An 11,621-nucleotide genomic window follows, 5' to 3' on the forward strand; every position below is an offset into this window, starting at 1 on the left:
CACTATTAAAATGTGATTTTTACCACATGCATTGGTAAAATACATGCACATACAGGTTTGTCCTCTACAAAATATAGCTTTCAAATTGACTGATCAAGACTAAATTGATAAAATTTACATCCATCACTTGACTGATCGTAATGCATGCCTAATGTAGTTTCAGCATGCCAGTTCCTTTGAGGGATGAACAAACATTTTAATGAGCCTTTCCTCTTCTTTGTCTGCTGGATAAAAACATGATCGCTAGTGTGGTAGAAAATTTTAAAATATAACACTTAGAATAAAAGTCGGACCTCTCAGTTTGATGAGGTAAAGGAAATCTCTTTTATTCTAGCAACTCAGCAAAGCGCTCTCATCACACTCTGGCATTCGGTACCAAATCTCTTTTAGCTCTCCGAGCAACCAGTTGATATACCATAACTCCCACTTCACAGTAAGGGTGTCTAAATCCTGATTGGTCACAACACACCAATGAACCAAGCTTAAACGTATAACAAACACAATTTTCGAATTCTATTGGTTCACCTTGGTGGCAAGGTAAAGTCCACCCATTCTACTCAGTCTACCAGAACATGTCTCGACTGCTAGGCTCCTACTGGAGATATGAATATAGATATTGATTACATGACATTGAATCACTGTAAATACTCAGTTGTCCTTTGATTAATGATTAACGTATTGACGTATTGTCATTGAATCACTGCCAATACATGGTTAACATATGATTTGTATGATTAACAATTACTTATACATTTGCACTACCGCATAGCTTGCTATATATTGTTTGCCACAACTATTCTATAAAGCTATAACTCGCTGTGCACCAGTTGGGGCAGCTTCGAATCTCTCCCTGCAGGTGGTTTCTCCCCCCCCTTAGTTCCGCTGTCTGCCTCTCCAAGGCCCGAGCTTTCCTCAGGGTCTGCGGAACTTACTGCAGGCAGCTATCTCGAAGCGAGGTCACACAGTATTCAAAACAATCTCTTCTTGCCTAAGGCCTAAAGACACACACAGTCCCAATATGCCAACCTCCCGGGCCTACCGATGTCCAATTTTAATTCCACATTCCCCCCTTTTGAACATGCGAAATCCGCATAGTTCACAAACAATCAGAGTCCGCAGTGTAGTAAAACGCCGGACCATTGCGCAGCGGGTCGAAGCGGGCCGGTGGCGGCTGGATGGAACAGGAGTCACCAACGGTGTCGGCGTTGCCGGTCGCATGGACGACAACCTGGGGCTGAGGGTCGTAGAGCCAGGCGGGAAGAAGAGGATCATCCGCGTAGGGAAGAGGGGGAGCCCGTAGGAGCATAACAGAATTTGCCTGGGAAGACAGAATACTAGAACAACACCTAAACAGCAAAAAGATTAGCAGCAACACTACTAGCAGTAACACTACACTAAAAACTAAGGGTCTAAACACCCCTGATAAACCCGGGATCAGTGAGGAGAACCAGTAGTCCCAGCTGTACTCAAACAGGCCATGCTCTTTGTGTACCTCAGACATCTGCTTTTGCACCACGTCCTCTAGATCCTGCACAGCCTGAGTGGAATCAGGGATGTACGTGCAACATTCTCCTCCCACAATAGCACAAACTCCACCTTTCTCAGCCAACAGGAGATCCAATGCCATGCGGTTTTGCAGAGCTACCTGCCTAACCGCCGACAATTCACCCGAGACGGCCTTCACGGTGTCAAGCGTTTGATTGGCCACCTTTTCAACTGCAGTCTGCAGGGCAGTCACCTCTGTCTGAAGGTCTGCCACCCCAAGGGATGGAATAAATACCCCAAACCATTGTTCAGTCCGACTAAGAGACCGTCTGCTGCGTGTATATGCCCGCACAGCTAACGACATCTGCGCCTCAGCTCAGCAGTCACAGCTCGGGCCAAAAGCTCCACAGCATTAGCATCGGCATTGGCATTCATCACCTCCCTTTTCCCTCGGTTCAAAACCTGTCGTGGGCTCGGCTCTGTTGGAGTACAGCGGGTGACACAACCGGAATAAGCAGTTCTCCACCACAATATGCCATCAATCCCAAATGTAACTGTGACAATAAAAATGGCTATCAGGGCAAGACAACACAGTTGTGGCCCTTTCAGGGGCCAGTCTCGAAAGAACCACCAGGGTTGGGCACACGTCTGCAGTGGACTTGATGGATCCAGGCGTCGATTCCCTCCACTTTCACGGCGTGAGGGGTCACCATCAAGACCTGGTGGGGTCCCCTCCATCTCGGCGTGTTCCATCTTTTCCTCCTCAGGTCGCGAACCAACACCCAGCTCCCTGGCTCGAGCGGTGTCACAGCTCGTGGCAGCTCTCCCTCTGGATTCCTCCAATTGGCATGAACCTGGTCCCAGGCTGCACCTATCGCCTGCCGCAAACCTGTAAGATAAGTCAGCAAATCCCCTTCCACGGTCTCCAGTGTGACATATCGCGAGGGAGACAAAACACGCATCGGCCTTCCCGTCAACACTTCGAAAGGAGCCAATCCTGTTTGGCAGTGTGTCCTTGCTCGCATGAATAACAAAGCCAGGGGCAGGGCATCCACCCAGGGCAGGCCCGTCGTCTCTGAAATTTTCGCCAATTTCAGTTTAAGTGTCTGATTTGCTCTCTCCACTATCCCCCCACTCGAGGGGTGATATGCACAATAATGCTTCAAATCAATTTGCATCCAATGGGACAATTTAGCCAGGATCTCGGCGATGAATGCAGGACCGTTGTCTGTGGTGATTTTAGATGGAATGCCCCATCGTGGAATCACCTCCTTTAACAGACATTTAGCCACACTCAGAGCATCAGGGCGACGGCAAGGAAATGCCTCCACCCATCTGGAAAACAGATCTACAATCACCAAGCAATACTTATATCCCCTGCATGGCGTTAGCTCAATGAAATCCATCTGCAGGTGATCGAATGGGCTTTGGGGACTCAGGGTCACTGCAGGGCCGGTTGGGATGCCCTTTCCCACATTGAATTTCATGCACACCATACACTTCCCGCAGAATTGGGCAGCAGCTGTGGCAAACCCAGGGGCATGCCACACCCGAGTCACAGCTGCCACCATCCCGTCCCGAGACACATGATCCAGGCCATGAACGGCTTTGGCCATCCCTGGATACGCAGATCTAGGGAGATAAGGTTTGTTAGTCCCAGAATGTCGCCACACGCCTTCTCTATCACTCCATGCCCCGCTCCGTTTCCAGCCGTGGAGCTCAGCCTCCGTTGCACCTGTTTGAATCAAAACAAGGTCATTTTCAGCGCCTGGTTTATCGACATTCTTTGCCAGTAAAACCTTATTCCCAAACCCAGTGGAGTTCTTGGCTAAACTTTTAGCCCACTGGTCTGCGAGGTCATTTCCCTGACTGATTTCATCAGTCCGCTTAGTGTGGGCCTGGCACTTCACTATTGCCACCTGTTTAGGTAGCATGAGAGCGTCCAGTAATTGTTCCACTAACTCATGATGCTGAATGGGTTTTCCAGTGCTGGTGCGAAAACCTCTCTGCTTCCACAATGCACCATGATCATGACACACCCCGAAGGCATATCTTGAGTCTGTGTAGATAGTGACTTTTTGTCCCTCAGCCAATTTGCAGGCCTGTCGCAGTGCAAACAGCTCAGCCGCTTGTGCGGACCAATGTCTGGGCAGAGGCCCTCCGTCCACAAGTAATCCGTCTTGCATCACCACGGCATAGGAGGTCGCTGGAGATCCGTCCTCCAGCCTCAAAGAACTCCCATCGACAAACAGGATGTCGCCTCCTTCCAGTGGGATGTCGGTCAGATCCGGCCTAGGCCTGCACACACAGTCGATGGCCTGCAAACAATCATGCGGTTCTCCGTCCGCCTCCGTGGGAAGGAGGGTCGCCGGATTCAAAGCAGAGCATCTTTCCACAGTCACATTTGCCAGTGTTAACAAAACATTCTGATAATGCACCGATCGCGCAGGCGTCAAATGACATGTCCTGACCTGTGTCAGGATTGCGTGCACTGCATGGGGAACTCGAAGTTTCAGTGGATGTAACTGGACTAGATCTGCGCTTGCCATCACTGCCTCTGCGGCCGCAGCTACCGCTCGAAGACAAAGGGGCAATGCTCGAGCCACCGAGTCCAAACGCTTTGAGTAGTATGCAACCGGTTTGCCCCTTTCCCCATGATACTGAATCAGAACTGAAGTCATGAACCCTTTTTTCTCATCTACATACTGCACAAATGGCTTTCTATAGTCAGGCACCCCCAAAGCTGGAGCTGACATTAACGCTTGTTTTAAATCAATCAGGCCGTCTTCAGCTTCGGACGTCCACGTCAGTCTGTCTGTCAGTCCTAGCCCAATTGTCAAGTCAATCAAGGGCTGTGATCTCTGTGCATAGTCCTGAATCCAAGGCCTGCAATAGCCAATCATGCCAAGGACTGAAAGCAATTGCTGTTTAGTTTCTGGTTTGGGCATCTCCTGTATGGAGGCCACTCGATCTGGTCCTAATGACCTTCCCTCACTTGTCAACACATGTCCAAGGTATTTAACCCTTTGTGACACCAGCTGCAGCTTTTCTTTGGAGGCTTTGTGCCCATTTTCAGCCAGGAAGTCTAACAGAGCTCTGGTGTCCTGTTTACAGGACTCGCGAGTGTGAGAGCAAAGCAACAAATCATCCACATACTGTACCAGTGTGCTACCCCCAGGTGCAGTAAACCCCTCCAAATTTTTTGCCAGCTCCTGTCCATACACGCTAGGTGACTCTGTGTAGCCCTGGGGCATCACTGTCCAGGTCCACCTCTTCCCCAGAAAGGTGAAGGCGAACCAGTACTGGGAATCTGGATCTACTGGGATAGAAAAGAAAGCATTAGCCAAATCAATGACAGAGAACCATTTAGCCTCCGCTGGTATGGAAGCCAGGATCGTGACTGGATTGGGTACGATAGGAGCCCTGGGGTGTATGGCTGCATTAACACCCCTCAGATCTTGCACAAACCTCCCAGCTCCATTTGCCTTTTTCACAGGTAAAATAGGTGAATTGACTGGAGAATAGGCTATTTCCTTAATAGCCCCCCTTTTCACCAGATCTGCATGTACTTCTCTCACTCCCTCCTCTGCTTCTCTAGATAAGGGATACTGGGCCTTGTGAGGCCGAAAGTCAGACTTGGGGTGGACCACCAAAGGCTCAGCTGACACCACTCTGCCAAAATCATTTTTCCCTTTTGCCCACAAGCAATCAGGTACTTCCCCTAACCAGTCTGGCAGTGGATCAACACTTTTCTCCTTACTTTCTTCTGCAACCCCCTTTCTCTGTACCTCTACACACTGATCTATTTTGTACCTTTGCACCTGTCCATCTCCACACATCCACCTTCCATCCTATAAATACACTTACACGGTCCTTCTCTCACATTCTGCGACTCAGGGTCCTAAGTCCTTCTATTCTAATGACCCCTTTTCCCCATATGATATATGGGGGACCGAACCTCCCACATACCACTTCTCCTGGCCGGGCTGACAAACGGCATGCATGTCTTCTGCCACATAGAGGTAATCAAGCACAACAGTCTCTCCCAGTTTTCCTGCAGCTTCGAAATCCTTTATCCACTCAGCCCCTCCCGTTTCAGGAGGCTGAGCAGTGCAATGCAATCTTTTAGGCTGTTCTTGACCTTCAGGGATACGATCTCTCAGAATTGTGTCATCTGCTAGCCACCAGGCCGCGAAGTTTTCTTTCTCCAATGAGCAGAACAGTCCCAAAGCCTCTGTCCCGGCCTTTGGGTACATGTTCTTCTTCCTCATCATCATTCTCTTGGTCATTGTCCTCATCCTCCTCATCATGGGAAGACTCTTCCTGCTTTACAGAAGGATATGGCATCAGACCCACTGCCCCCCTTCTGCAGCAGGGGCAGAGTGCTCACCTCTTCCTGGAGGAGGAGGGACCTGGACAGGAGGGCAAGGTGCAGGTGGCAGCGATGGAAGAGGGGACACTTCAGGCAGGACCGGATACAGGAGATCTGCATTAGGCTTTTTCCTCTTCTCAGCATCAGCATCAGCCACAGGTGGAGAAACAGCAGCAGTCGGATCGGCCCCCCTTTCCTCTCTGCTAACCATTACACGACTTTCCTTATCAATCATCAATCCTCATCAAGGCCACAGACTTCCACCGAAAATAATATTCTGGCTTGTACAGTCCCATACTACAACAAACATTCCCTCTCCTTTCGAATAACGTTTCACAACATTCTATCTCCAATATGTTTAGAGTGCCCTCCTTTGGTCATCTACCCCCAGTCTGAAGATTCCAATTTTTACAAGCCTTCTTTAGTCTCAGGCCACCCGTTCCATCATTTGCCTTGGGGATGGTTTTCCCTTATCCCCCCCCCTTTTTTTTTTTTTTTTTTTTTTTTTTTTTACATTCCCTCATTATCTCCCTCTCGATCTCTGAGTCCCTTTCAGGGGAGTGCGAATGTTTGCAAGGTAGCTGCCGTCTGTACAAAGCACGCAGCTACTGGGTGACCACTAAACTAAACAAGACAACTTGTTACTGGGTGACGAAACCCTAAAAGAACCAAGTGTAATTCTAAACATTAGATGTTCTAAAAACACAATTCTTTCTTTACTTTTGACACCTGCATGCGTCAGTGTGGAGCAAAATTCCATGTATCAATTTATCTCAATGAGGATACTGCACCTGGGAGGGTACTGCACACCCTTTACCACATACACATTCTCCAAAATCATACACCCTTTATACTCCCGTGGGACCGAGAGTGGACCAAACCCCGAACAGTCCCTCAGCCTGGAGTCAGGGGTCTACGACAGCGCCTGTCTTAGGTTGTCCCTGTCCACACACAGGAATCTTACCCGTCTTTGGCCTGTTACGCAGTGCTGGGCTACTGCATGCAATGCATTCACTGTCCAGCCTCCGCCATACAATGCCACGCCACGCAGTACACACACCGCCCTGTCCTCTGCCCCTGATGCACCAAGCCTTCACTGTCGTGTCTGGCCCTCCGCGGGTGACAGCTTCCCTGCTGTCTGACGGCTTCCCTGCCGTCTTGTGCCCCGTCACACAAATACACAGTGGCGCCACTCAAAATCACGGACTTTCCCAAGGTCTCGTGCATCCACCTAACCCACGTAATAGGTCACTCAGGTTTCCCCTTGGACCGCACCTTTTCCCTATTACAGGTGGATGAGCGCTCCCTCCACGGCCCTTCCGTCCGCGTTCAGCGCTTCCCCGTGCTTGGATCCCACAGTCACGGCGGACTCTCACACACTCACACACTATCACAACATAACCTTCAGCATCAAGCAAAGCAGCAGCAAAAATGAATAAACAGAGAAGTCTTTACCTCACCAACACAGGTCCGGCCAAATCAGTCTCAGGAATGTTCAGCTCTGGGACAGCGTGATCTCCGTTGTTCCTTGACGAGGGACTGGGCCAATCCTCAATCTCATCTGGATCTGGTCCCATCAGGCTCTACGCCTTACCTACTTCTATCGCAGGACCCCATCGTCTGGAACAAACAAAGAACTGTAAATACTCAGTTGTCCTTTGATTAATGATTAACGTATTGACGTATTGTCATTGAATCACTGCCAATACATGGTTAACATATGATTTGTATGATTAACAATTACTTATACATTTGCACTACCGCATAGCTTGCTATATATTGTTTGCCACAACTATTCTATAAAGCTATAACTCGCTGTGCACCAGTTGGGGCAGCTTCGAATCTCTCCCTGCAGGTGGTTTCTCCCCCCCCTTAGTTCCGCTGTCTGCCTCTCCAAGGCCCGAGCTTTCCTCAGGGTCTGCGGAACTTACTGCAGGCAGCTATCTCGAAGCGAGGTCACACAGTATTCAAAACAATCTCTTCTTGCCTAAGGCCTAAAGACACACACAGTCCCAATATGCCAACCTCCCGGGCCTACCGATGTCCAATTTTAATTCCACATTCCCCCCTTTTGAACATGCGAAATCCGCATAGTTCACAAACAATCAGAGTCCGCAGTGTAGTAAAACGCCGGACCATTGCGCAGCGGGTCGAAGCGGGCCGGTGGCGGCTGGATGGAACAGGAGTCACCAACGGTGTCGGCGTTGCCGGTCGCATGGACGACAACCTGGGGCTGAGGGTCGTAGAGCCAGGCGGGAAGAAGAGGATCATCCGCGTAGGGAAGAGGGGGAGCCCGTAGGAGCATAACAGAATTTGCCTGGGAAGACAGAATACTAGAACAACACCTAAACAGCAAAAAGATTAGCAGCAACACTACTAGCAGTAACACTACACTAAAAACTAAGGGTCTAAACACCCCTGATAAACCCGGGATCAGTGAGGAGAACCAGTAGTCCCAGCTGTACTCAAACAGGCCATGCTCTTTGTGTACCTCAGACATCTGCTTTTGCACCACGTCCTCTAGATCCTGCACAGCCTGAGTGGAATCAGGGATGTACGTGCAACATTCTCCTCCCACAATAGCACAAACTCCACCTTTCTCAGCCAACAGGAGATCCAATGCCATGCGGTTTTGCAGAGCTACCTGCCTAACCGCCGACAATTCACCCGAGACGGCCTTCACGGTGTCAAGCGTTTGATTGGCCACCTTTTCAACTGCAGTCTGCAGGGCAGTCACCTCTGTCTGAAGGTCTGCCACCCCAAGGGATGGAATAAATACCCCAAACCATTGTTCAGTCCGACTAAGACAACAGCAAGACCGATTCACATTTTACAGACCTCTACTCATTTTATCATACCTCAGGTTCTCTGAGAACTTCTTCACCTAGTCAGCCGCTTCTTCTCCTGAATTATATCCGTCTAAATCTCAGTTGTTTTCAGTTAACCTGTCATCTGCTAGCTAGAGTCTATTTTGATCTTTAGCATTGCCCCATCGAAAAAGTCTCTGGCAGGGAACAGACAGTGCCTCAGTGTATTAGGCATCTGTGGTTGCTTCCAGAAGTTCACCAGTTTGAATGCTGTGCCCCAAAGACTAATCATATTGCTGTTGGACCCTTAAGTGTCAGGGTTTAACACCAAAATCTGCTAATTGGGTGCTGGATAAACAGCTCACCCTGCAGACCGATCCCCAGCTTCTCCCTCACTGGAAAAACGTGTGTCTCGTAAGAGAGCCGAGTCGGACATGTGAAATTCAAAGAATTTCTATGTACCTGTACTTCTGCATATGGAAAATAAACGGCAGTGGAAGTTCTAGACCATTCCAACTCTGGGGGGCCAGACTGGGGCCAGATGATCTGTTAGGGGGGGGGGGGGGCAGATGCATTTAACTTTAAACTCCTCCAAGTATTACTTACACTAGATTGCCAGCATTAAGTAAAAGACAAGTTTTTCATGCAAAGCTTTGCAGTCGCATTTTGCAGTTAGTACAAAATATGTAACTCACTCTGATTTCTTGTTTAGACCGTCTTGCTTCCACAAGCTTGATTATTTTTTTCAGTCAGTAACTTTGCTTTTTCGACCACATAGTACAAGAATATGTGCTTACGTTTGTATTTTTCATGTTCCCAGTACACAAAATTTAAGCCCACATATATAAAATGTAAATAATAGTAATAGTAATAATAATATTGCATTTATTTCAGACCTAAGTAGCAAACATGTTTAGGGGAGCCCCAGAACTGCCCCCGATAAAAATATATTATATCTTAAATGCAAGTATATGCATTTTATTTTTAATGTTCATATATAACACCATTTCAGTAATAGCCTGGCCTATAAGGAACACCACATTAATATTAATTAACGCAAATTGAGATAAATAATCACTAAGGATTTTAAGAAGTTGTGGGTCATAACTCTCCATAAATGATATGCCAAGCTAACAACACTGATAATAAACTATACTCATCACTGCACAGCTTTACAGCAGAGAAACTGTTTTAAGCTTCACTGGCACCAAGAGCAATAGTGCTGGAATATTCCTCAATCTTTTACGGACCAGCAGAGCATACAAGTCAGATGCAGCAGATCGCAAAACAAAAGGTTGGGCCATTTTAACCTGTCATCTTTGAAATACTAACCTAAGGTAGGTTAAATATGCAGTTTAATATCTCTGTACTTCACTGTGACCAACAGGCATTCAAAATACTGTACTGCCGTTTTCATCAGTCACTTGCTTTAAGTTCAGGCACAAGGACATCTGGATTTCTACAGCTGTGAAAATGAATCCCAGCATTGTCATGCTTACAGTTACAAACTAAGTAGCAGGTTCTTTATTGTTTTCATTCCTGATATTTATATTTGAAATACAAAGGAAATGACATATATATACTGTATATCAACTTCAGAACTGTACTGACCAAAAGAAGCAGAAGGAAATAAAACTGATTAATTAGTAACTCTGTAAAAAGTAGCGCAGCAAAATGTAGTGAATTCCAAGGGAGAAAAGGAAGAAACTGACTGATTCTAGTATCTACTACCTTGCAAATGTAATGAGGTGGAGCTGGAGGGTGCGATCTGGTTGGGGCATGGTAATTTCATTAACCTGATTGCTTAATTGTTGCAGCCAGCACGCGTATATAGGACCCGGTTGTGGTTGCGTGTGTGTGACTGATTTGTAAGCGTGACGTGACTCTCCGTGCGCCAGTATCTCCTTTTCCGGAAGTTGTGGCTATATCCAACGCTGCAGGTATGGCATCAGTGGACGGGGTCGTTTGCTTGCTGTATGGGTGGTTGTAATGTGCTTTTGGTATCTTTCTTACAGTTGCAAGGGCTTAGTAAATCTAGCAGCTTGCGGTTGCTTCCGCTTTTAAGGCTTTCCAACTTTTACCGCGTGTAATCTGCCAGGTATGTCTCGTCTCCTTTTACCAACGTTTGGGTAGTAGGGGCATACCTAATACTGTGTTTGTATTTGTAGTGGATCGCGACTTGGAGTGTCCCGGACCGACGTGAGCCAGACCATCAACGGGATACTAAGTCACTACAAGTGCTGCTGTTTTGCCCGGATGTTTTATGTTTTGTTTCATGTTTTAATGGGTTTTAAGTATTAATGTTTTATTGATTGGATGTACATTGGGGGGGTGTCGTTGGGAAGGCTTGGTGCTGGGCGGTGAGGACCCGTGTCGGGCGATACCGCGCTGCGTGGTCGCGTTGCTTTCTTGTAGCCCACCCCTTGGGTGGATGTACGTGCGTCATGTACTGCGGGACCCCTTAGAGTGTTGTCTGACTGTATGCCTCCCATTCCCCTCCCGATAACAGCTGCCTGGTTTGGGTTTTCTCTTGTGTGATTGGAGTGTTTTTTAATATGATTTGATCTGTATTATTTGTGCTGTGATTTTGGTTTTAGTAATCTGCTGTTTGGTTTCTTTGTGTTTTTATTTTGGAGTGTTAACAGCAGCCTAATAAAGGGAGTGTTTATGGTCTTCGCGTCTCCCCTATGGTGATCACGAATCTGTGTCCTTTTATATTGGAGTGGGTTTTGAACTCCGGTATTCTAATTCTCTGGGTGAAATTCCCAGAGTGGCGTAGTCGGCTTGTCCATTTCCGTATTCCCTCGCTACTTCCTCCCTCAGTAACGCCACACAAACACAAAAATAGCAGCAACAGTAGGAACTGGGATATTCCAGGACTTTTCACAAAAGCTGAATTACCAAATAATTCCCAATTTATACATTTGGGTGTAATAAAATAAAACTGATAAATTATT

At 47.5% G+C, this 11,621-nt stretch overlaps 1 protein-coding gene and 1 long non-coding RNA gene across 2 annotated transcripts; one reads left to right on the top strand and one right to left on the bottom strand.

The window, feature by feature from the left end:
* Window positions 1–287: 287 nt before the first annotated feature.
* On the bottom strand, window positions 288–8,483 carry LOC125749724 (protein NYNRIN-like). Its single transcript, XM_049027190.1, has 6 exons — window positions 8,349–8,483; window positions 8,052–8,174; window positions 5,740–5,808; window positions 5,444–5,588; window positions 2,196–4,804; window positions 288–1,318 (listed from the first exon to the last, which is right to left on the bottom strand). Exons 1-6 carry the CDS (start codon window positions 8,481–8,483, stop codon window positions 1,097–1,099), a joined length of 3,303 nt encoding a protein of 1,100 aa, XP_048883147.1. The 3' UTR covers window positions 288–1,096.
* Window positions 8,484–10,409: 1,926 nt separating this feature from the next.
* LOC125705855 (uncharacterized) lies at window positions 10,410–11,337 on the top strand. The gene is made up of 2 exons (XR_007381717.1): window positions 10,410–10,604; window positions 10,680–11,337. It is a non-coding gene; the product is annotated as an uncharacterized LOC125705855 (long non-coding RNA).
* Window positions 11,338–11,621: the final 284 nt, after the last annotated feature.

Source organism: Brienomyrus brachyistius, chromosome 1, assembly GCF_023856365.1.
Source record: "Brienomyrus brachyistius isolate T26 chromosome 1, BBRACH_0.4, whole genome shotgun sequence".
NCBI classification, from domain to species: domain Eukaryota; kingdom Metazoa; phylum Chordata; class Actinopteri; order Osteoglossiformes; family Mormyridae; genus Brienomyrus; species Brienomyrus brachyistius.

What these genes read in the sequence shown, in the direction of transcription:
- LOC125749724 (XM_049027190.1), bottom strand. Translation starts at nt 8,483, where the DNA reads ATGGCATTGGATCTCCTGTTGGCTGAGAAAGGTGGAGTTTGTGCTATT. An exon ending in TGCAAAAGCAGATGTCTGAG is followed by an intron (nt 8,175 to 8,348) that starts GTACACAAAGAG and finishes CTGTCTTCCCAG; the next exon opens with GCAAATTCTGTTATGCTCCT. An exon ending in CGACCGGCAACGCCGACACC is followed by an intron (nt 5,809 to 8,051) that starts GTTGGTGACTCC and finishes TCTGTAAAGCAG; the next exon opens with GAAGAGTCTTCCCATGATGA.